The sequence below is a fragment of the Acinonyx jubatus genome, chromosome E4 (assembly GCF_027475565.1).
Source record: "Acinonyx jubatus isolate Ajub_Pintada_27869175 chromosome E4, VMU_Ajub_asm_v1.0, whole genome shotgun sequence".
Lineage (NCBI taxonomy): Eukaryota > Metazoa > Chordata > Mammalia > Carnivora > Felidae > Acinonyx > Acinonyx jubatus.
In genome coordinates this window covers 944,392-967,953 of record NC_069395.1, presented here as the reverse complement: position 1 = coordinate 967,953, position 23,562 = coordinate 944,392, and the positions used below count along the sequence as shown (strand labels likewise).

The 23,562-nt window shown below is 58.9% G+C and overlaps 1 protein-coding gene across 3 annotated transcripts in view; it reads left to right on the top strand.

Moving 5' to 3' along the window:
* KCNN3 (potassium calcium-activated channel subfamily N member 3) overlaps nt 1–23,562 on the top strand; it is a 117,850-nt gene that overhangs the window by 54,178 nt on the left and 40,110 nt on the right. For all 3 annotated transcript variants that reach the window (XM_027048735.2, XM_027048734.2, XM_027048736.2), the window contains exon 4: nt 14,075–14,493. In XM_027048735.2, coding sequence (XP_026904536.1) covers nt 14,075–14,493 — 419 coding nt within the window. The remainder of the gene's footprint in view (nt 1–14,074; nt 14,494–23,562) is intronic.

The following is a 23,562-nucleotide window of genomic DNA, read 5'->3' as shown; positions in this document are numbered from 1 at the left end:
GAACCCCACTCTGTCTGTCCCACCGTCTTTGCTCGTCTCCAGGAGTCAGCACAGCCCTGCCCGAAGCGGGCATGGTGATATGGTGCCATGAATACGGGCACTGAAAGATCCCAAGTGAGGATGCGTCTGCCTCCTGCTCTTGGGAGAGATGAGGTGAGAACCCGGGCGACCTTCCTCCCTTTTCTCGTGGGACTGGCCGCATTGGCAGCCAGCAGGCTCTGTCGAAGACCAGCTTTGTTTTTTTTAATTTTTTTTTTTTTAACATTTATTTATTTTTGAGACAGAGAGAGACAGAGCATGAACGGGGGAGGGGCAGAGAGAGAGGGAGACACAGAATCGGAAGCAGGCTCCAGGCTCTGAGCCATCAGCCCAGGGCCTGACGCGGGGCTCGAACTCACGGACCACGAGATCGTGACCTGAGCTGAAGTCGGACGCTCAACCGACTGAGCCACCCAGGCGCCCCAAAGACCAGCTTTTTAAGGTCACAGTTTGTCCAGGGTGCATCACGAGGCAGGCAGAACAGCCCCTGCTTCCGCACGCACAGCCGGCTCACGCCTGGGTCCCGGCTCCCAAACGCCCTTTTCATTTCCTGGTTTAATGGCTGTTTCGATCCCACCAGCTTCATTTGAGAAGCCCGTCCATTCATCACAAAAGCAAACCATACGATCAGACAAGCTGGGTCTGTGCCTCTGGATGCCACGTCCTGTCCCGCCCTGGATGACAAGCAGCTCGCACACCTGCGCGAGTCTGTGCAGCGTCCCTGGGGGGGGGGGGGTGGGGGGCAGGCACGTTCCTCCCCCGGGGCCCCCGCCTCACACACCTCTGAACCCACGGCTTTATGGACACAGCAGGTGTCGAGTCGTGACTCGTCTCCCAAACTGCAAATTTGCACTCAGTTCGCTGAGGCTTTGTGGACAGATGAATTGTAGCCGGGCAGTGGCTACACCTAAATTGTTGACGCAATTAAAAATTACACCTGCACATCTATGTGTGCACAAAGGCACACGTGTGTGTGGTTGGGTGTCAGCGGCATGGCGGGCACCAGGCCTGGCAGGTGGAATTTAGAGCAGTGTGCAAGGTGGGTGCTGCCCTCGGCGGATCGCAGACAGGGGGCGGGGAGGACGCTCCTCACGTAATGCGTTGCAGACGGACCAACAACAAAGAGCAGTGGAGGCCGGCAGGGGGGAGGATCAGACACCGGTGGAGGCCTGAGGGTGGAGGCCGGAGGGGTGTGGAGGTGGGGGGGTGGGGGGTGGTGGAGGCGGGGGCAGGGTTGGAGGCGTGGGGGGGGTGTAGGCCGGGGGTGGGGTGGAGGCTGGAGGGGGTGTGGAGGCAGGGGAGTGTGGAGGCTGGGGGGGGGTGGTGTGGAGTTGGGGGGGTGTGGAGACGGGAGGGGGGTGTTGGAGGGGGGGTGGAGGCCGGGGGTGGGGGGTGGGTAAAGGCGGGGGGCGGGGTGGAGGCCAGGGAAAGCGTCCTGGGGGCACTCAAGCGTACATGAGCTCTCTCTCTGTCATTGCTGAGTGAGCATCTTCTAAGAGAAAATACTTTTTGACGGGGGCGTTCACGATGTCCGCCTGTCTCCCCGCTGCTGGCACCCCTGCCTCCTCGCCTCCCTCCCGCCCCCAGCCCCCCTGCGTCGCCGCGAGGAATCCGACAGACACACACGTCTGACCTCAGCAGCGCCTCACTGTCCTTGGACCACCATCTCCCAGCGAGGCGGCCGCGGCCTGGCCCTGCCCTGCTCCGCAGTCACATCCGGCCGTGCCCTTCCCTCCCTGAACACAGTGCCGGCCCCCCCCACGTCCCCGACCCTGCTGCGCCCCGGCCCTGCACCTTTGCTCCCACCGCCCCTCCTCGCCTGGCTCACTCTCCAGCCTGACCTCCCCCTTGCAGAGCCCGGGCCTCCCGCAAACGCACCCCCTGTGCCTCTTGGGTGCGATGCTTGTGTCTGGGTGACTGTCCCTCGAGGCTCCGGCCTCCCTGAGCCGCGCACCTCCCCCCCAGTGCCTTATCCAGTGTCTCAGAGAAGACGTGTGTCGCCGAATGTTTGGCAGTCGAGTAAATTATATACGAGGAAAGAGGGCCCGGCCTCTTTCCGGTGTGGTCAGTAGACGGGGCCTCGCCGCCGTCACCACAGAGGTGGTTCTGCCGTGTCCCCTTTCTCACACATCCCCGTGCGTGTACCCAGGACGCCCTCTCGGGGCCAGGGGTCAGCCTGCCTGGGGCGGCCACCTCTTCTGGCAGACGCCGCTCAGGGAGGGGACAGGGCTCCTGGGTGTCAAAGGTGACTGTTCAGGGGCTTCCGCGTTTGTTCAGCTGAGAGCTGCACAGGCCCCGAGGCCCCAGGGATGCGGTGCCCTGTCCCCCGGACACGTTGGCATGTCCTTCTCCCGGAGTCCACGGGCGGCGTCTCAGAGAACATTCTACGAGTGACCCCAGGTGGTGTCCACCTCAGCCGCTGCCGTAAGGGCTCCTTGCAGAGCTGTGGGCTGCGGGGACCCGGCCGCGGCTGTGTCCCCAGAGGGGGCTGGTGACACACGACAGGCCCCGGGCCTGGCCCTCGCAGAGCCGACGTGACTAAGTGACGCCGGTGTGCCTTCCACAGGAGCTCAGGTGTCTTCCCAGAGTCCTCGCGGGGCCACCCGGGAGCAGGGCCGGCTGTGGGGTCCCGCGCCGCCGGGCCCGGTTCCACAGGACGGAGTGTCCTTCCCGCCGGGCAGCCCCCGAAGGCGCTTTCTCGCCCATCAACTTCTTCACTAAGCACCTGGCGTCGCGGGCAGGCTCCGGGGGTGGGGTGGGGGGGACCCCGGAGGCAGGCCATGAGCGGGCCGCCTGTGGTCACCTGCACAGCGGAAGGCCCTGAGCAGCACCGAGCTCCGCGTCTGCAGCTCCTGGCACTGTGCCCCCTCCGTGCCTGGGCCCCCGGGCGGAGCTGGGGTCTGGCGCTGGCCGGCCCTTCCTCCGGATTGTGTCTCAGCCCCCGCCCTTTAAACCTCAGGGGTAGTTCCCAACCTCTTGAATAAGTTACAAGACTGAGTACTGATGTGGTGCATTCTTCCTTTAGTTTAAGTATTATTAACGAGTAACTGAGAAGTCGGGGTCTACGCTGGTAACTGCTGACCCAGTCACGTGGTTTCTGCCTTTCACAGGGGCTCTGCCAGTCCCAGCCTGTAAGCCTCACACCCTCAGGTGCCTTTCCCGCCCCAGCCCCCACGGCCCTCTCCCCTCCCCTCTGCTGCAGGGGCAGGGATGGGGATCCAGGTGGATCCCCTCTGGAAGCAGCAGACAGGCGGGACCCCGGCCGCGGGGACGCACTGCTTGGCGCGGCCCTGGGCCTGTGCTGAGGCCAGAAGGAACCGGGCGGCTGCTGGTGGCTGAAAACCCGACTTCTCTTGCAATTCTGACTTTGCGTTCGCTGGTTTGCATGTCTGACACCTCACGGGGCACATGATTTATTACAGCTTTTAAACAGCCCTTTCTTCTGGATGGAACCGTCCGTCTCCGTTTGGAATGGGCAGACTGGCTTCGGGGTGCTTGCTCCCTCGTGGGATGGTCTGGGGTTGGGGGCTTCCTGCTCTTGGTGCGGGGCCGAGGAGCTGCCCTTGATCCGGTGTGTGTGTGTGTGTGTGTGTGTGTGTGTGTGTGTGTGTGTGTGTGTGCGTGCGCACATGCGAGTGCTCATATGCGCGCAGAGACCCCTTCAGGGATAGAGAAACGTCAAACTTCTCCCTGGATCACAGGAAAGAGAAGGCGACTCCATCAAAACAGACCGGAGAGGACTTCCTTTCCCAGATGGATGGGTCTGGATTCTGCTTAGAAAATACTTCCCTGGGGGGCGGATTTCTTCAACCCCCCCCCTCCCTCCCCACCCCGGGCTCCCCTTCCTGTGCAAGGTTTGGCCATCTCTGTAACCAAAATCCCTCTTGCTGTAGTTAAAGCCTCTCAGGGACCAGTTAAAACGGAATGAAGGATGAGTATAACAAAACATGCAGATTTCCTTTCCTTTTAAAGAGAACTATGTCTCACGGATATCACCTGAATAAACTCACCAGCTTGCCATTGCCTTTCTGGGACTGTAATTGGGAAGGACGCGCACAGAAATCCCTGTGAAAATCTTCCGTGCTCTGTGTGGGGAGGGCGAGGCATGCCGGTTTCCTGTGGAACATTCTGGTTCCTATTGTTACCCTGTATTTATAGACTGGGCTCCACTGAGAGCCCACCTCCTTCTGTCGCTGGATGAAAGGCCACTTAACACAACTCCCTGGTAAGGGGAGAGGATGTGGCGTGGCTGCAGAAGCAGGGCAGGGGCGCAGGGAGGGGACGAGCTGGGCCTCAGAGGGACATCTGTCAGCCATGTCGCGGCCCTTTGTTCCCCTTCCAGATCCCTGCAGTGAGGACACCTATTCATACCACAGCGCAGACGGGACTTACCGTCATGCCCCCGTGCCTCCGCCCCATTCGGGGCTGGCCCCCGGTACCCCCCCACCCCCACTGGTCCTTCCCTTCTGCCCCGCTCAGCGCTGACCCCCGGTACCCCCCCCCCCCCCCCACTGGTCGTTCCCCTCCACCTGCCACGCTGGCACGGATTTTCTTGCATCACGCTGTTTCCCATGCTGCCCCCTGGCCCCGTGGAAGGATGCTTCCCCGGACAGGATGTTCTTAGACAGGCTGGCGGGTGGGTTGCTAGCCGAGAGGCTGGCCCGGTGCCCGAGGGGATGTGAGTCTTGGAGCGGGTCTGGCTCTTCCTTCTGGATTCCTGCAAACAGCAGAGAAGTTTAAAAAAATCCTCAGGTATCTCATAACCCCGCTCACTTGGCCGCAGGGACAACACTGCCCTGAGCCGTGTGCATGGCCGTGGGAGGGCCGTGCGTGGCGTGGTCGCTACCAAGTCAGAGGGCCTTCAGGTTCTTGGCAAAATCCGCATCGGCACCCGCGCTCCCTTCAGAGGTTCCTGTGAACCATTCTCTGCCACGTGAGCAGCTGGACTCTCATCCTGCCGCCTCCTCCTGCCTGTCCTCGGTGCTTTCACCGTGCTTGTTTCTGACGACACTTGGGCTGGCTGTTCAATCTCCAGGTTGCAGGGCTTCTAGAGGGGCCGGCGGTCAGCAGCGACAGGCGCAGGGCCGTGGAGCCCCCTCCTTCCACCCGCCACAGGAGGGACAGACGTGACCGCTCCCCACGTGGACGCTCGGATTAAGCAAGCGTTCCTTTTTAAAACACTGTGGTAAACGCGCAACACAGAATTTCCCGTCCTAAGCGCACATTTCAGGGCTGCTAGATACGTTTTCACGTGTTGTACAACTGGCACCGCCATCCGTCTCCAGAACCTTCTTCCTGCAAAACTGAAACTCCGTCCCCCTCCTCCCACCCCCGGGACCGCCACCTACTTTCCGTCTCTACGAGCTGCACGACTCTAGGGGCCTCACGTAAGTGGCATGGTGGGGTTTGTCTTTCTGTGGCAGGCGTGTCTTGCTTAGCACGGTGTCCTCGGGCCCACGCGTGCTGTGGCACGGGCCAGAGTCGGCGCCCTCCTCATACAGCTGAGTGATCTTCTGCTATACGCAGCCGGTTTTCCTCGTCCGCTTGTCCGCTGACACAGGCCCTGGGGCCACCCCTTCCATCTTTGGCCGCTGGGAGTAAACTACAGTGAACATGGGGCACAAATACCTCTCCGAGATCTTGCTTTCGAGAGCGAGGGTTCTCGACCCGGTGCCCGCGAACCCCGGAAAGGATCCGCAAACAGTGGAGTGTCCGCGCATCTCGTGGGTTCGGCGGATCGAGAGCCCTCGTCAGGTTTCCGGGGGCAACAAAAACAGCACCTGCTTGGAGCCCCCAGGGGCCTGTGCGCCCCGAGCCCCCCAGCGGCAGACGCAGGCCCCGCTTGTGTTGTGGCTGCGGCCTTTGCCGTCTGGGTGACCCCTGCCGGCTCACTGACTTCTCAGAGACTTGGCCTTCTGATGATCTCTAGAATAGGGTTAACGGCAACATCCTCCCAGAATTGTTTAGGAAATTAGGCTGGTGTAGCACAGTGGCTGAAAGCATGGTGTGACAGGCTGAATACGGCCCCCCAGAATATCAGGGCCTGGTCCCCGGGGTTGGCGAATATCACCTTGTGTGGCAGAAGGACTTTGCAGATGGGGCCAAACTCGGGATCTCGAGGCAGGGAGATAAATGCCGCATTTTCCGGGGAGACCCTGAACGTAATCATACGTGTCCTCGTAAAAGGAGGAGAACCAGTGACGGGAGAGGAAGCGAGGGGTGGGGGACATCCCCCCGGGGGTGCGGAGCCCCGCAGAAGCCAGCCCTGCCCGCGGCCGTGGCTTCCGTCCAGCGAGGCCGATTTCAGGCTTCCGGCCTCCAGAACCAGAAGAGCAGAACGTGTTTTAAGTCATGAACTTTGTGCTAATTTGTTACGGCAGCAGGTGGAAAGCTCATCCACCTGGACCCTGGAGCCAGACGGCTTAGAAGCCCCACCACTTTCCGGCTGTGTGACCTTGGGCGTGTCGCTGACTCAGGCCTCAGTTTCCTCATCTTTAATTCGATAGTAATGGGGCCCGTCCCACGGGGTTGTCCCGGGGGTTGGAGAAGCTGGTGTCCGTGGAGCGGCCAGAGCGGTGCCTGCAGCTGAGTGAGCGCCCGGTGCCGCCTTGAGTAGAATTCCTCAGAGCCCGTGGACGTGCCTGGCTGACGGGAGGGCGGACGGAGGCCCCGGCGAGCTCGCGGCCGTGCCGTCCCGGGCCACGCGAGTGTGGGTGTCTGGGGGCGCCCCTCGGCACCTGCACCCCGCCTTTCCAGGTCATCTTGAGCACCACTCCCCCCAAGCCAGAGTCATGGTCACATAGGTGGGAAGCCACCGCTCAAAGCTGAACAGGTTTCTTTAGAGAGTCTCAGAAACTTTTGTATGCAAACAAGCACAGTGAATATCCAGGAGACCTTCCCAAACATTGGCCCCCGGACCCCTTCTCATGGCTGTTGCCTGCCGAAACCCCTTCAGAGCAAGTCTGGAGGCCTGGGGCTGCCGTAGAAGGTGGGCGGAGGTAGGACAGACCAGCCGAGACAATGGAGAGGCAGGGTCCTGTCGGCCTAACCTGGGGACAATCCAGAAAACACAGCCGCTGCTGCCGTAGATACATGCCCCAGACAGGACTGTGGACAGACCCCTAGCTTTCGGGCCCGGGGTGGCCTCGGCACGGGCACCAGCCCCGGCCCTGAGCCCCTCGAACGCCCCTCGCCGCCCTCCCAACTCATGCCCCAGCCGGAGGACTCTCGTGGATGCCTCAACCCCCTCCCCTACCGCTAGCCTAAACAGCTCTGAGTTCATCTCTTCCCCATATTGGACTTATATGAAAAATCTCATTGGAAGAAACGGCTCCATGTCTGGGAGAAAATGGAAAATCACAAATGGACCCACCCATCCGTGTCACAGACGAGGGATCCGAGGACCAGAGAGGGAAGAGGACGTGCATGGATAGTCAGTGACTAAATGCTCATCCCCAGGGGTGTCGTGTCGGGGATGAAGATGTTCTCGTTGTGTGAGTGAAGATCACTCGTGCCCTCGAATGCTGGGACTGGCTTTCATTCTCTGAGAACTGGGGACAGGAAGGGTTCATGGTCACCACCGGTCTCGGACCGTCCCAAGCAAACTTCAGGCTCAGGAGTCCCCGTGGGCTCTCATGCACCTGGCGGGAGACCAGGGGTAGACTGTGCCCCATGGAGCGGCACCAGGGGCGACCCTGGCCCGGCAGGGCTGGAGAGCCACCGTGGGACTTCACACGTGGCCTGGCATCCCTTGACTCAGTCGGTCACGACGGTGTCAGATGAGGAGGATTCCTTCTTCGACACAGAGCCGGCTAGCGCGTCCCCCAGCCACTGAGTCTTGGTGGCAGTGGGGGCAGACTTTTCTGGCCGTCCCCGAACGAGCTGGCCTCTCTCAGAGGTACATTTGGTATGCCTTTGCTCCCCTCGTCCCTTTCTTCGGCAGGTCCGCGGCACGTTTACTGACGGGAGGTTTATGTTAACCATCCCTGCAAACCCGGACATGCATTTCACCCCTGGCAATCAGTTCTTGTCCTTGGGGAAACCTAATTAGGTATTACAGGACTATGTGATGTTGTTTCCATGGAAACCCCCATAGTACTGGTATACGTACGTAATATATGCTCTAGGATTAAAAAATATATATATATATGTACATATTTATGTAATATGTTATCATTACTAGATTTTAAGAAAATTTTTAGTGTCTTTCTTTTGCTTTTATTCTGCATATATTTTTTTAAATGGTGAAAATCTCCATGGAGCTTTTCTTCTAGAGAGAGACTAGCAGAGAACACAAAAAGCTTTTTGTGCTTTCTCTCCTTTAATTAAAAAAAATTCAGGGGCGCCTGGGTGGCTCAGTCAGTTAAACATCCGACTTCAGCTCAGGTCACGATCTCGCAGTCTGTGAGTTCGAGCCCCGCGTCGGGTTCTGTGCTGACAGCTGGGAGCCTGGAGCCTGCTTCGGATGCTGTGTCTCCCCCGTCTCTGCCCCTCCCTCGCTCATGCTCTGTCTCTCTCTCTCTCTCTCTCTCTCATAAATAAACATGAAAATATTAAAAAATAAATAAATAAAAATAAAAAGTTCATACTTGCACGAGAATCAAAGTTTGCCAGGTTAGTAAGAAAACGTCTAAGCAGGATCTCCCCCAATAGCTGAGAGCATTTTGATGGAAGGTGTTGCTCACATAAAGCAACTGCCTTATGCACAAAGCACAGCAAGGGCTGTGTCGCTCAGCCTTTCGGAGTAGAATGGGGGAGCTGGTGAATCCGGTGAATCACCTCTAAACACAACAGGCTGGCCCACTGTGTGCCTTGGAGGGAAGGGCAGGGGCTCCCGGGCCTGGCTGGCGGGGTCCTGCTGTGTCGGGGAGACTCCGGAGCCTCTGGGATCCGCTGCTTGTCCAGACCGCCCGTCCGGGCCCCGCGGCCAGAAGCACCTGTGGGTTTGGGCGCCGCAGGGACTGGGGTCCTGGGGTGACCGGACGGCCCTGCAGAGTCGGGCTGCCGGAGCCGTGAGCGGCCTGGCGACTCTGGGAGCGGCTCTCAGAGGGAAGCGTGGCGATGGTCTCGCTGAGGCAGGGCTGCGTCCGGGAGGATCCCGCCGGCTTCGTAGACACAGCTGTCTGTGCTGCACCGAGAGCCACAGCTAAAATGCGAGTGTTTCTGGAGAATCATAAACAATGGAGATTGGGTGTTTTCTTTTTTTTATGAAAAGAAATTTTTTTTAATGTTTATTTTTTGAGAGAGAGAGAGAGAGAGAGAGAGCGCGCGCGCACGCGCGCGCGCGCGAGCAAGCGCGGGGGAGGGGCAGAGCAGGAGACACAGAATCCAAAACAGGCTCCAGGCTCCCGGCTGTCAGCACAGAGCTCGACAGGGGGCTCGAACTCATGAACCGTGAGATCGTGACCCGAGCCGAAGTCGGATGCTTAACCGACTGAGCCCCCCAGGCGCCCCCATAAACAACATAGATTGGGTGTTTTCTACGTCTGACTGGCCGTTCAGTGCAAGAACGCTCACACTGACCTCTTTGCTCGTTGCCCGCTAATCGGTTTACCCCCCAAATTTGCCGGCAAGAGCCACTGTCCGCAAGCTACCTGCACTTTTTCTCCCCTGCACACCCGGTAAGTTCCGATTTGCCCTTGTTCTTTGGCTCAGGCTCGCACGTGGGAAGCACTTAGCAGGCGGAGTCCTGCACCACGTACACAGCAGCTTCCTGAAGGTTCTGAGTTACTGTCGGATACGCGACCTGCCGCGTCCGCGGGATGGGGTAGAGGTGCGGGAAGCGGGCGTGCCCTGGTCAGGGTCCCCTCCCCGGAGGGGCGCCCAGATGCTTGACAGGCCAGGCCGGCATGCAGGGCGGGAGGGGTGCGGCGGTGCCTTCTGGGCCATGGCAGGAGGGGGCAAGGGTTGGGCGGGCGGGCGAGCTGCGGGACCCTTCCGTCCAGCCGGCTGAGTGAGGCACGGTTCAGCAGCCTGGACGGGCTTCCCTGCAGGCGGTGCCCCGCTGCACCCCTTCTATCTCAGCTGCTGCGTCTAATGTCCCGAGGCCACAGCAAGGCTGCGGCCCAGCTGGGATTCCCTCCGGGCTGGGAAACAGCCACCTCCCTCTGGGAGGAGAGGCAGAGCCCTGTGTGAGGATGCAGGCTGGAGGGGGGGGCGGGGTTGGTGGCACGCGGGGGACAGGAGGAATGTGGCCATCCCGGGTTTGCCTGACACAGGCCTTCCAGGCTCTGCCAGGCCTGCCTCGCTCCAGAAGCTTCCGCAGATGCTCCCCATCCTGCCTCTCTGTGCTGGGGCTGTCTGAGGTCACAAGCCGGTTCCTGGGCGAATGTCGGACCCATATTTAGGTGCCCGCTGTGTCCTCGCCTGCCTGGCTCTTTTGTGTTGAGGAATGATTGACAAAATCACACACGTTTCACATCTGCGTTGTGAAATGGTTGCCACCGGCCGGGTTGTAACCGCGCCGCCGCCCGGCGTCACCTTCTCCGTGTGGGAAAGCGTTTGCCGTCGCTCTCTGAGCATGTGCCTGCTGTGCCCAAGGTCACGCGCGCACTGGTCTGACTTCACCGTGCCGTGAAGGTCCCCTGCATTCGGTAGAAATCATACTGGGAATTTTGAGTGTGGGTCGTTTCTTGGGCTGGGAGTGTGTGAGACGGCCCCCCTCGTGATGCGTGGCCAGAGGCCGTGGCGCTCAGCCACGAGGCCACGAGGGTCAGCAGACGACGCACTGGCAACCGCCTCTCCCCACGCGGCCGCTCTGTCACTCGCGGTACGGCTTCCAAAACATTACAGGACAGCGTCCACATCTCGTTAGCAAACGGGCTTCGCGGGAGATGGTTCGGGCCCGCTGGAGGCTCCGCGAGTGCCCCGCGCTCGGCCGCGGTCACCAGCTCAGGGGCCTCGCTGCACGTCTGTGGTCGGCTCTCACTAACTGCTCCGTGTTGTCGGGGTTGGACTGAAGGTGTCGGGGTGGCAGGAATGGCTGCGTGTCCTCCGGGCTCTAGAGCCGCTGCTCGGGTGGCAGAGGGTCACGTGTGGAGCGGGCTCGAGTCAGGGCGCTGCTCACTGGTCCCAGGTCACCCTTACCTCGGGGACAGGAGCTCTCAGCATCTGGGACAACGTGGCCGGTGTTTGGGGCGACCGTAGGAGGGCGCTCACGGTCAGCCTGGACGGGCCTCCGAGGCCTCTGCCCCATGGCTGCCCAGAGCAGACCTCGAGGGCCCCCACGTCCGCATCCTCGGGGCACAGAGGCTGCCCCAGAACCAGGGTGCGTGGCTGGGGCTCAGGGGAGGAGGGTCCTCACCCCTCTGGCCCATGCTGCTTGAGATCCTGGTTCCAGATTGGCTCCAGAACTTTCTGGGCTTGAAGTTCACCTGGGACACTTTGTTCCAGATTGGACCACCCCTGGGCATTGGCGGGTGTCCTTCCCATGGCGTCGGATGAATCATTAGGTATTTCATTGGTCTCAGGCTTAGTGAGTTTCTCACGGGGACTTGCGCTCCGGGTGGTCAGCGAGGGACATTGGCAGTCTGCCCGCTTTTCCATTCGACGTGGTCTGTCCCTCCCCCCCCCACACCCTTCAGTCACCGACGTCCCAGTGACCACCCACCCAGGTGCTGGAGACACGGTCCCCTCCCTGCACACCCTTCGTCCCAGTGACCGTCTACCCAGGCTCTGGAGGAGAGAGAGGTGGGAGGGCCAAGCCAGACGGGGGACCATCTGACCTGCCCCTCAGCCCTCAGAGGAGGAGACCCAGCCCGAGGGGAGAGCTCAGCCACGCCGGCCCCCACAGAAAGCAGTCATCAAACACCTGGTCTGTGTGAGGAGCTGCGCTGGGCAGAGGCATCACAGGGAACACGGAGGACACAGCCCCTGTCCCTCGGGACTTCCCGCTGTGATCGCCGGACCCCCGGCCCGGTGACACTTCGGTCGGCTGGGGAGCTCAAAGAAAACACCCAATGCCGGGGCCTCACGCTCAGAGCTCCAGATCTGCTTGGTCTGGATGGCTCCGGGCAGGGGTGTCCTTAGCAAACTGTCCGAGCAGTTCTAGCATCTGGGGGGAGAGACCCACAAGGACCGAGTAAACGTGACGAGTACATACTGAGATCTGCAATTTGTTATTTTATTTAAGTTTATGTATTTATTTTGAGAGAGAGTGTGCGAGCAGGGGAAGGGCAGAGAGGGAGAGAGAGAGTCCCAAGCAGGCTCCATGCTGTCAGCACAGCGTTCGACGTGGGGCTCGATCCCACAGACCGGGAGATCATGACCTCAGCCGAGATCAGGAGTCAGATGCTTAACTGACTGAGCCCCCCACACGCCCCATGATCTGCAGTTTGTAAGGGCCGTGGAGGAAGTTGAGGGAGAACGTGGCAGGGTGGGGTCCTTCCTAAGTCTGGGAGCAGCGAGGCCGTCCTGGGGCTCCAGGGGTCAGATGGCAGTGGGCGTAAGGGTGTCCTCATGGGGGACAGCAGTGGGATCTCCTGGGACACACTGGCCACCCTGCAGCCTGTGGGTCCCTGCACTGGAGCCCCATCTGGCAGAGGCTCTCAGTCTGCAGCTGGGAATGGCCGTCCGTCCATCCGTCCATCGCTCCCCCACGCCGTGTGTGAGTGCCCCTCCCACCCCCCCCACCCCCGGGCCGGCCGCCTGGATGCCTCACGTATGTGGAGTAGTTGCTGATGCACCCTTCCTCGTATCATCTGTCTTACTGGATCCCGACGCTGGCCCCCCGAGGCGGGCAGGGTCAACACTAACAGTCCCGGGACAGAGGTGGAGACAGGCTCAGAGAAGCGGTCTGACCTGCCTGAGGTCACACAGCTAATAACTGGGTGCAGACACCCCAGTGCCACTCACTGGCCTCGACCCCCACCGCCCCCCCAGGAAACTGACACCAGCAGGCCCTTGAGGGGCACGTGGTACCCCCCAGGGGGGACCGGCACCTTCCTGTCAAGCCGGGCAGAGCCAGCGGCTGGCATCCCGTCTCCCTCCCCACCGGGGAGTCAGGGAGGTCTGCCACTCACTGCCTCAGCTCCTGCCCACGGTGAACCCAGTTTCTATAGTAACCCGACGCTGGTTGTCACAGGGTGGATGGTTTTCGTTGTGTGGGAAGAGTCCGGCCAGCAGTCACACGGCCATGGCGTGGCCTGTCGGTGGCACTTAGGAGCAGAGGGCACCCACGGAGCAGCCACTAGGGCCTTTCTGTGTCTGGGGACGGTGGAAACCTGCGTCTGGGAGCCCCCTGCTCGGCTGCCCTGGGGGAGGCCGGAGGGGAGTCCCGGCTGGCGGCTGGGCTCAGCGCCCTCACCTGGTGCCCCTTGCAGAGGCTGCGCTCAGTCCGAGCTGTTTCGTTTAGCCTCGCATCCTCAGGTGGGACGGTCCTTGAGAACAGGGCCAGGGCCGTCCCCACATGTGAACCCCAGCGCCAGCCAGGCCCAGCCACACGGCAGCAGGAATCTCCGCTTCAAGCCGGGGGAGGGCCCCAAGGTCCACAGCCATCACTGGGCCCAACCCTCATTTTACAGAAAGGCGGGACCCCGTCCGTCTGTGGTGCCCAGAGTCCTAACCGCTAACGCTTCCTGGGTGCCGGCTCGGGGCCAAGCCTGTCGCGTAGGCTAATCCGTCACAGCCTCCCAGTGATGGCTGCATAGCAGGTGCTGTGTGGTCCCCGGATGAGGAAACTGAGGCACAGCGAGGCTCACTAACGTCCCCAGGATCCCAGTGCTGGTTAGTGTTGGGCTCAGGGTCCGGACCCAGCCAGTTTGGCTCTAGGGCCCCACGCAAACACTCTGCTGCGTCGTGGGGACAAGGTGCTGGCTGCCCTTGCATCCCTCCTCTGCCAGGGACGGGCGTCTACACCAGCCTTGGGAGTTCGCTCACGTAGGAAACACCTTTTCCTCTCCGCGTCCCCTCGAGGGCCTGGCAGGGGCCCAGCGTCCTGTTGTGAATGTAAATGAGGGGCTCTTCTTCCCCTTCGCGGCCCTTCCCCGGAGGCCCCAGGCGAGCCCTGGCCCCTCTAACGCGCTCTCTGCCCCCCCAGCTCTTCGTGATTGACAACGGCGCGGACGACTGGCGGATAGCCATGACCTGCGAGCGCGTCCTGCGCATCAGCCTGGAGATGCTGGTGTGCGCCATCCACCCCGTCCCCGGCGAGTACAAGTTCTTCTGGACGGCGCGCCTGGCCTTCTCCTACACGCCGTCGCGGGCGGAGGCCGACGTGGACATCATCCTGTCCATCCCCATGTTCCTGCGCCTGTACCTGATTGCCCGCGTCATGCTGCTGCACAGCAAGCTGTTCACGGATGCCTCGTCCCGCAGCATCGGGGCGCTCAACAAAATCAACTTCAACACCCGCTTCGTCATGAAGACCCTCATGACCATCTGCCCTGGCACTGTGCTGCTGGTGTTCAGCATCTCGCTGTGGATCATCGCCGCCTGGACCGTGCGTGTCTGCGAAAGGTACACGCATGCGCTCCGCGGCGGCTGGGGCGGCAGCGAGGCCGGGGGACCGGGGTGGGGGTGGGGGTGGGGGGGGAGCGGGCGGGGCCGGACCACAGGCTGAGTAAGCTAGGTGCCGCGTGCATTGTCCTCGGTGTCCCCCTGTAAACCCGCGTGGAATCCGGTGCGTTCCTCGCCCGTCCTCGCAGCTGACACCTTGCAGTTATGTGTTGTCTCTTCCTCTTGGATGTTGACGATGCCTCACCGGCATTTTCAAGGCTTTGGGAAGTCCCACCATAAGGAAACTGGTTTCATTTTGTTGAGTCCAGACTTTCTCAAAGGTATTCACCCAGAAACCCTTTTCACTGTGCACTGTGGGAGCCTCGCTATGCGGCGAGCGGTTCGCAGACCGGCAGCCTCGCGTCACCGGGAACCTGTTAGACGTGGAGGCTCAGGCCTCACCCAGAGCCACTAGACAGGATTTGCATGTTAACAAGCTCGCCTGGTGGGGGGACGCGCGTCCCGCGGGGAGGGCTTGGGTCCAGCCCTAAAGTCCTGATCGTACTCCTGGCTGTACATTGTGTGGGTCACGGTACCTCTCTGGGCCTCAGGTCTGTCACCTGCAAGTGGGGGTCATAGCACCTACTTTCCAGGCCTTGTCGTCGGTGCTGAGTGGGGCCTATGCACTGCCTCACCGCGAGAGTGGAAATCAATCGTTGTAACGGGGATCTTTCGGCAACTCCTGGGGATTTCGTGGCCCCTTCATATAGTTAGAAGCAAGCAGCTCCTACCGTGTGAGGACCCATGCTTCCCTGTTTTCTTTCCTACTTGATGGGAGCCGAGCCTTCCAACACCTGTAATTGAGTTCGCCAAGCCCTTTAAGGTGTCTGAAGCCTCCCACACCCTTGCATCAGCCCTGCGTGCGTGTGATGCTCACTGTGGTTTTTAGACGAGCAAATGGGCTGAACCGGGAACAAAACGTCTGCAAGTGAGTTTCATTGCAAATTGAACCTGCCACGAGTCCATGACTATTTTTGACTCAAAAATAAGTGCGTAGTTTGCAAAGTACCCTGTTGCCTTTTATTTGGCATTGAATGGCCCACCGAGCCTTCTGAGCCCGGGCCGGGCTCCCCTGGCTCCCTGCCCGCAGACGTGCTGAGGTCCCAGCAAAGGCACGGAGTTACAGTGAGCAAGTCCCAAGTCCTCCTAAAGGGCCCCCCCCCTCCTCTTGTGAAAAGGCCCTTTGCCCAGACGGCTTCCTCTCGATGGCACCTGAGGCACAGCCCAGCCTTGGCAGCTGCTCCTGGCTCCGAGCTCTGCCGCCAGCTCTCTGTGTGTCGTCTCCGTGGTCTCGGCTTGTTGAGCATCCCCACTTTAGAGCTGAGGAAGCTGGGGGAAAGCGCCGGCCTGGGGTGGAGGTGTGGGAGAGCTGGCACGTGTGGGCCCAGAGTGTGAACTCGGCCCACGTATGTCTCCCACCCCAGGCGACTCTCGCCCTCGCAAGGAACCTGTGGCCTGGCCTCTCCCGGGGACCAGGAGACCCGACCCCAGAGGGTCACGGCCATTCAGCTGGAGCTCAGACCCCAGGCCTCTGCTGTCTGTGCTCCTGCCCCTGTACCGTGGTCCTGGCCGGGGTGGGGGGGGAGGGGGGTGAGGAGGGACTTCTGGGTAAATTCAGGCCGAGTGGAGGTGCCACCCACACGCCCAGTCCTTCCCCCCAGGGGGTTGTCAGGCCTTGCCCCTCCCCCACAGCTGCCCTGGCTGAAGGGAGCTGCCTGGCCCAGGTTAAAGCCCCAGCGGAGACCTGTTAGCATAGGCCTGTAAAGGCCCAGCGCCTTTACCCGGGGCCGTCCAGGCTCCAGGGCTCCCCGAGGGGTCGCCCGAGGCGCCCTTTGACCCCTGGCACCTCACGGCCGCCATCGGCCTGCGCCCTGCACCCTGGGTGCCGATACCCGGAGCAGCCCCGGGAGAGCCCTGCGGGAAGCCTGCCCGAGTCCAGCCTTTGGGACTGTGACAACATGTACAAACGAGTGCACTTTTTCCTACTCGGGGAAACACTCCTCGTACCGTGACCAAGCAGTTTCTTTCAGGGCCCAGCTTAAGTGACCATGGCCCTTCCCGGTGTCGGGTCATAGATAAGGGGCAGGAGCCAGTCAGTCAGAGCCTGGCCCGAAGCTGGGCTGCCCTGGGGGCTGTGGCACCGGGCCGCCGGCAGGTGACCTCCATCTGGCCCACCTGACCCGGGGACGCCTCTGTCTCCGGACAGCAGGGGGCACACGGCTTGCCCGAGGTCACAGAGCAGCGTGGCGGTCCTAGAGAACCGTGCATGTGCCGATGCCCAGGGCAGGCTCCGCACCCCGGCGCTGTCGTCGGCCCGGACCCCTGCTCGTCGTGGACACACACTCCCGGGTTGCTATGGAGACCCCTCTTCGGCAAGACGTGTTTCAAAAGACGTTTCTCGTGTCTCAGGTTGGCTTTTATGTGACAAGGACGGGTTTGCACATTTGCTCCTTCTGAGGAAGGAGACGGAGGTGGCCCTCGCCCAGGGCGGGCTGCCCCTGGCTGTCGGCAGGGCAGCGGCAACAGCTTGTTTTCCTTGGACCCGGAGCCGCCTTCCGTCACGGCTGCGGGCCTGACGGCTGTGGCCTGGGCGTTCTCCGGGATTCTCCGGGCCGCCTGCCCGCCTCCCACAGCCCTCCCCCGAGCCGCCTGTCGTGGGAACCTCCTCATTAAGCTCTGTCGCCGCCAGCAGCCCGGCTGGGGGAGAGCCCGGCCTCAGGGGCCGCAGGCTCGGGAAGTGGGCTTTCCTGCCCCCCCCCGCCCCCCCCCACGGGCGTCCCCAGCGCCCTGGGGACGGCAACAAGGACGCTCCAACATTGATGAAGTGCAGAGAGTCTTGTGATCGAGCAGAGGATGACGTGGGCGGGATCCGTAAGGCTTGGCAAACGACCTCCAGCCTCTTGAACGGATTCCCTGTGGACCTTCCCTCCCGGCTCTGAGTTCTGCACACGGCCAGCCTGTCGGCAGGGCTTTGCTGGTGACGGTGTGAACGTTCATCTCTTTCCACACACTTGTGCTTCAGTGAGAAATGGGATTCTGGAGGCCGGACGGAAACCACCAGTGGCCCGTTCTTTCTCTCGTTCACACAGAGCCAACCTTCCCATGCCTGGGTCTCAGGTCTGGTCTGATCCCTGGGTCTGGTCTGCGCCAGCCAGAAGCCAAGAAGCGAGGACAGCCCCCTCCTCGGCCTCTCCCTCCCACAGACCCCTGCCACCACGGGCAGGGGGCTTCAAGGCTGAGAAAGGAGTGGGGACGCAGTCTAGGGGGCCCCCCGGGTGGGGCTGACACAGCCCCAGGCCGAGCCCTTGTGGGCAGAGCTGAGAAGGGGCTGTGGGTTCTGATGGGCCCCCAGGGGTTTGCGGTGCGGCCGCCAGCGTGGGATGCACACTGAGACCCACGGGGACGATGGGAAAGACTTCTGTCCAGTCATTTTTATTACAAAACTTCAGCCTTTAAGTACTCACCATGCGAGTGGATGGTAACTCTTGTGTGCAACGTACGATAAATACACACACAGTAGAGGGGTTCGCGCCCAGAATCTTTGTACCAACGGGAGTCCACGACTTTGAAACCTTGCAAACCACTGGTTGGAGGGTCAGAGGGCTAGTCAGTGAGGACAGGAGAGCACCTGCCATTTTGGAAGAAGCCTGCCCTCCAGCTGGAGGAGGGAGAGGCCAGTGTCCCTGGGGGCAGAGAAGAGCCCAAGGCAGGCAGCTGCCGGGTCTGGACAGTCACCCCAAAACAGAGGCAAGTTCACGGCAGAGCATGTGGGGGGGATCCTCCCTGAGGCCCTGGAAACAAACCTGCTGCATTAAGAACGGGGAAATAATCCTGCAGGTGCAGAAGAACGTTGTTATGAGAGAGACGGAGAGGAGAGAGCAACATTAGAAGGTTCTGGGGCTTCTCTAATGGTGCAAGAGGCTGTGATTTCTGTGCCAGAGAAGAGGGAGCAGATATGAAAGGAAACTGTATTTGGTTCACATAGGCACAGAGTTCCAGAAAACTAAAATTGTCTGAGCAAAGAGAAAATTCACATTGCAGGCACTGAGTTTTTAAAAGATGTGGGATGTGGAAGACAAACTTAAAAGTTCTTCCAGAATGTAGAACAGAACAAAGAGATGAGAGATGGTGAATCGTGGGTCAGAATTCGAGGTTCTAGAATCAAGGCCAAACCCAAGAACCAGCAGAATTTGGAGAAAAAAAAAGCATCATCAAAGATGTACACCAAGAAAACTTCTCCAGAACTGGCGGCCTGAGGGGTGGGGTGGGGGGTAGGACCAGGCAGATCGGGGGCACCTGGTGGTCCAGTCAGTTCAGCGTCTGACTCTCGGTTTTGGCTCAGGTCATGATCTCACGGTTGGTGAGTTTGAGCCTCGTGTCGGACTCTGTGCTGAGTGTGGAGGCTGCTTGGGATTCTGTCTCTCCCTTGCTCACTGCCCCTGCTCTCTCACTCTCTCTCTCTTTCCCAAAAAAATATTAAAATTTTTTGAAAAAGATCAGACAGATGGACACATATAAGAACAGGGAAATGAAGGCATACCTACACGTTTGCAAATAAACTCCTTCTGCAAAACTGCCTGAACTTGAAGGTTCAGCCATCCCAGGACACATGGGCTACACAGAGCATGCTTCTCCTCTGGAACCCTACATTCCAGGCATTAGTGTCATTCCCGCAAGGACACAGGAACAGAAGTCCTGCTTGGAGTTCTGTGGGCTCAGAAGTTTCGGGGAATGAATCCCAGTAAAGGTCTTGATGGGGTGATGTGAGAGCAAGAGGGGTGGGCAACACCATGGCTGCAAAACCCAACCCCGATGTCAGGCAAACAGCAGACTCTGGGAAGACGAGGAGAAAAAAACGCGTAATAGGTAGAGGCTGCAAACCCTCAGATTAGAAAGTGGAGAGAAGACAAAGAAGGATGAGTCAGAGCGGACTACCTTCGTCCTCTTAGGTAGAAAAGAATTTTAAAGCCGTATCACTGAATTTTGATAATTAGAGAGATATGGTTTAAATAATTTTTAGACCTAAAGGTAACCACAGGTGGAGTTTGGAAGTGTGACAATGAGGACAGCAGTGGCACCAGCCACGTGTTATGTCACTTAACCGCAGCTCTGTGGGGTGTGGGGGCTGCTGTCACTCATCTCTGCCGTCCATGTGAGAAAACTGAGGCACAGGGCGGTCCAAACAACGTGTCGTGTGGGCCCCAGGGCTGGAGAGTCCGCAAACCCCGCCCCAGAGCCCCACCTCTCCCCTCTCTGAGAACGTGCCCCCTCCACACCCCTGCACGAGACACAAACAGCGTCAGGAGCAGAAGGACAGAAGAAGTAGGAAGAATTTAAAACCACAGAAAGCGTGAAGCCAGATGAGAAAAAAAACCAAACTCACAGTTGAGAACAGTCAACATAATTGAGTTTCCCTCCGCTGTTCGAAAGCAGTGTCTCCTAGATGGGATTTAAAAGCAAAATTTGATTTCATGCTGTTTACAGAAGAGGTTCCTAAAGCAGAAAGACCTGGAAAAACAAATGAATACCAGAGATTTATTAGGTAAGTACAAACCAAAGGGCAATTGAAGAGAAATCCTCATTTTAAACCAACTAGAATTCAAAGCAAAAAAGCATTAAATGGTCTGGAAGGACCATTTAATATGGATAAAAGTAGCATCCACTGGGAACTTTGATGCAAAAATAAATAAGGAGATTGAGACCTGAATCACTGCCTGCTTCAATAACTGATAAATATTGAACTTTGTAGCCTATAAACAAATAATACATCTTTTTAAGCACCCATGGTACATTGACAAAAATCGACCAACTTCTTGGCCACATGTTTCAAAATATCAGAAAAAAATCTTCAGACATATTCTCTAACCATGAGGCTATAAAAGTTCAGCTAAAAGGAAACTTTTTAGGGGAACTTTTAAAGCAATCCCCTCAGCTACACACCTCGGCCAAAAGAGAATTATTCAAAACCACCATTAAAGGCTCTTTTAAAAATTATGATGATGACTGTGTGTCTAAACTCATGGTGTGACCAAAGTTGTATGTGGAGGGAAAACATCCCGAAAGTTTTTTATTAAGGGGCACCTGGACGGCTCAGTTGGTTGGGCGTCCGACTCTTGGTTTCGGCTCAGGTCATGATCTCACGATTTGTGACTTTGAGGCCTGCATCGGGCTCTGTGCTGATGTCGTGGAGCCTGCTTGGGATTCTCCCTCTCCCTCTCTCTCTCTCAGAATAAATATATGAACTTTAAAAAAATTTTTAAAAAGGGTTTTATTAAAAGAAAATTAGGAATTTTAAGGGGGAGTGAGTACTGATTTTGTGATGTTTTAATAAATAAATGAGAATAGCTTAACTTGTTTTGGGAGAAGATCATTGAGAGGGACTTTGCTAGATATTAAAATGTATTCTAAAACTTAAGTAATTAGGTCCCGGTGGTGTTACTGCAGGATCAGTACTGATAGATCAGTGAACCCTAAGGGGAAGCCCTGAAATAATCCCTACTATGTAAGAAGCCAGTAGAGGAGGAAGAAAACCACAGCTGATCTCAGTCAAGGGCTGAGAAGCGATAAGAGAAAGAAAACCAAATAGGAAGCAGTAGGTTCTTCAGTGCATGTTAACGGGGAGATTGGAGATTAGATCCCTGGATGAAAAATCAAATTAGAGCCCGCCTCTCACCAGCCATCGACATAAATTCCAGGCAGATGAAAGAGTCAGATGCGAAAGGAGAAACCACGAGTGAGCTCCAGAAAACAAAGCGAATATTTAATCAATCCTGAGATGGGAAGGAACCTCGGAAGAGAACATGGAGAGAGAGACTGTCGCCTCTGTGCACGGCCTGTGCGCAACTTTAGATTTCCACCCTTCAAAAAATACATGCCTGCTTAAAAAAGCAAATGTTACACGAGGGAAAATATTTGCAGCAAATGTGACAAGAAGTAAACATCCCTGTTACACAAAGCAGTCTCAGAACCCCATCAGAAAAACTCCTCTCAGAAAGCAAAACACAATGCCAAAAGTAAAAACAGACAACCACCGCAGAAGAGATACAAAGGCCGGTGAGAACACACTCCTTCAGCCTGGCTAACCAGAGAACCACACATAGAAACGACACGCAGAATGACTTTTTCTCCTTTGGAGTTGACAAAAATTTAAGTAAGCGTAATGAGGGCTGGAGAAAGCTGTTTTTGTTTGGGGGGGGGTGGTTCCTCCGGGTGGGGGACCACGGGAGACCTCCCTCCGGGTGGGGGACCACGGGAGACCTCCCTCCGGGTGGGGGGACCACGGGAGACTGCCGCTGGTGCTTCAGCACGGCACCCTGTCCAGTAGTGGAGAGTCAGACACCAAATTAAAGGCCAGGGTTTGAGCAGGTAAGTAAATCACAGCGCGTCCTTACGATGGGCAGTTGGGTGACGATGTAAAAATCAGCCTGTTGAGACCTGTAAGGCAGGAAAATAGTGGTGACACAGGGCTTGCCTCGTATGGGGGTTGCGATCTGAAGTCGGTACCAGACGTGTGGAAGGTGGTTGGCAACACAGAAACCCTAAGTGCCCTCCGCGGGGTGTTAGGTGTGATTTCCCCTCCGTTTTATCGTGTTTTCTGCACCCGTGTCCTGCCCTCGTGTTCATGCCTCGATGGAAGGGGGGGGGGCGGCTTCTCCCTCCGCAAGACCCCTCTTTTCATCCTGGGCAGGAGCTCGGGTGTCGTGTCAACAGGGCTTGGACGGTCAAGTTGAAGGGCTGGGGTTTTACACACAGTTGTTCTCAGGTGAAGTTCCTCCTGGAGGCCGCGGCCTTGTCCCCGACCCCGGGCGGGCGGGTGTGGGAGCGCGAACAGGTGGGCGGGGTCTGCAGGCGCGGGGCGGGGTCTGCAGGGTAGGACGGGGTCTCCACGGAGTAGGAAGAGCTAACAGTGAGGCCTGAGGGCGGGGTCTGCAGGGGCGGGGCCGGGAGTGCGAACACGGGGGCTGGCGGGCGGGGCCGACAGGGGCGGGGCGGGGAGGGGAGCGGTTACAGGTGGGGCTAGGGGGCGGGGTCTGCAGGGGCGAGGCCGGGAGTGAGAACACGGGGGGGGGGGGGGGGGGTGGTGGGCGGGGCCGACAGGGGCGGGGCGGGGAGGGGAGCGGTAACAGGTGGGGCTGGGGGGCGGGGTCTGCAGGGGCGTGGCCGGGAGTGCGAACCGGTGGGCGGGCGGGGTCTCAGTGGCCGCGGGATTCAGGTTCAACGGTGAGGTCAGCCAGCAGGGGCTTGGGGCTGGGTCTCTGCTCCAGGGTTGTCCCCCATTCCCGGTCCTAGCAGCGCCCCTTCTGGTTTCAGGGGCCTGTCTGACATTTTTCCGCATCTTTACTCCTCTACACTTTCTCTCTCTCGGTGGTTTGTGATTCAGCAAGGCTTCTCCACATTTGCGGTGATTTTGTGCTATTTGACACTTCAGCATGTAACGGTTCACTTGTGACTAGCGTATTCGCCTTTTATGTTAAATAATAATAGGTGACCCCTCTTAGGAGGGTCAAGAATTGGAGAAATGATGAATTTCCGTAAAGCCAGCATTCCTAAGCAGGGCCACAGGCACCCAGGGGCTGAGCTAGGACGGGAAATGGGGGAGGACACATCATGTCCCAAATGGCAGCTCATTGAGTGCCCCCCGGACACCCCCCCGTTACCTAGACACCTACTTGCCCGCTGTGCATGGCCTACGGCTTTTGGCCCCGCCACAGTCCCCTGCTGGCTGGGTCACCAGCCCTGACACCCGGTCACACTCTCCCAGGACGCTCGTGGGAGCTGCTTGTCATCGGGACTCCTGCGGGCCAGCCCACACATGCCGACACGGGCCACGTGGGCCTGGCACCCCACAGGAGAGGGCCCAGGGCCCAGGTAGCAAAACTACTTTTGGAAACTTTAAACATGTCTCGGCTGAGCCAACACATGCTCAGCGGGTGTCGGTGCACAGAGGCCGAGTCCCGTGATGGACACGACCCGGCTGAAGTCAGAGGACGGCCTGGCTCCTGGTTCTACTGTCTACCTTGCGCACTGTTC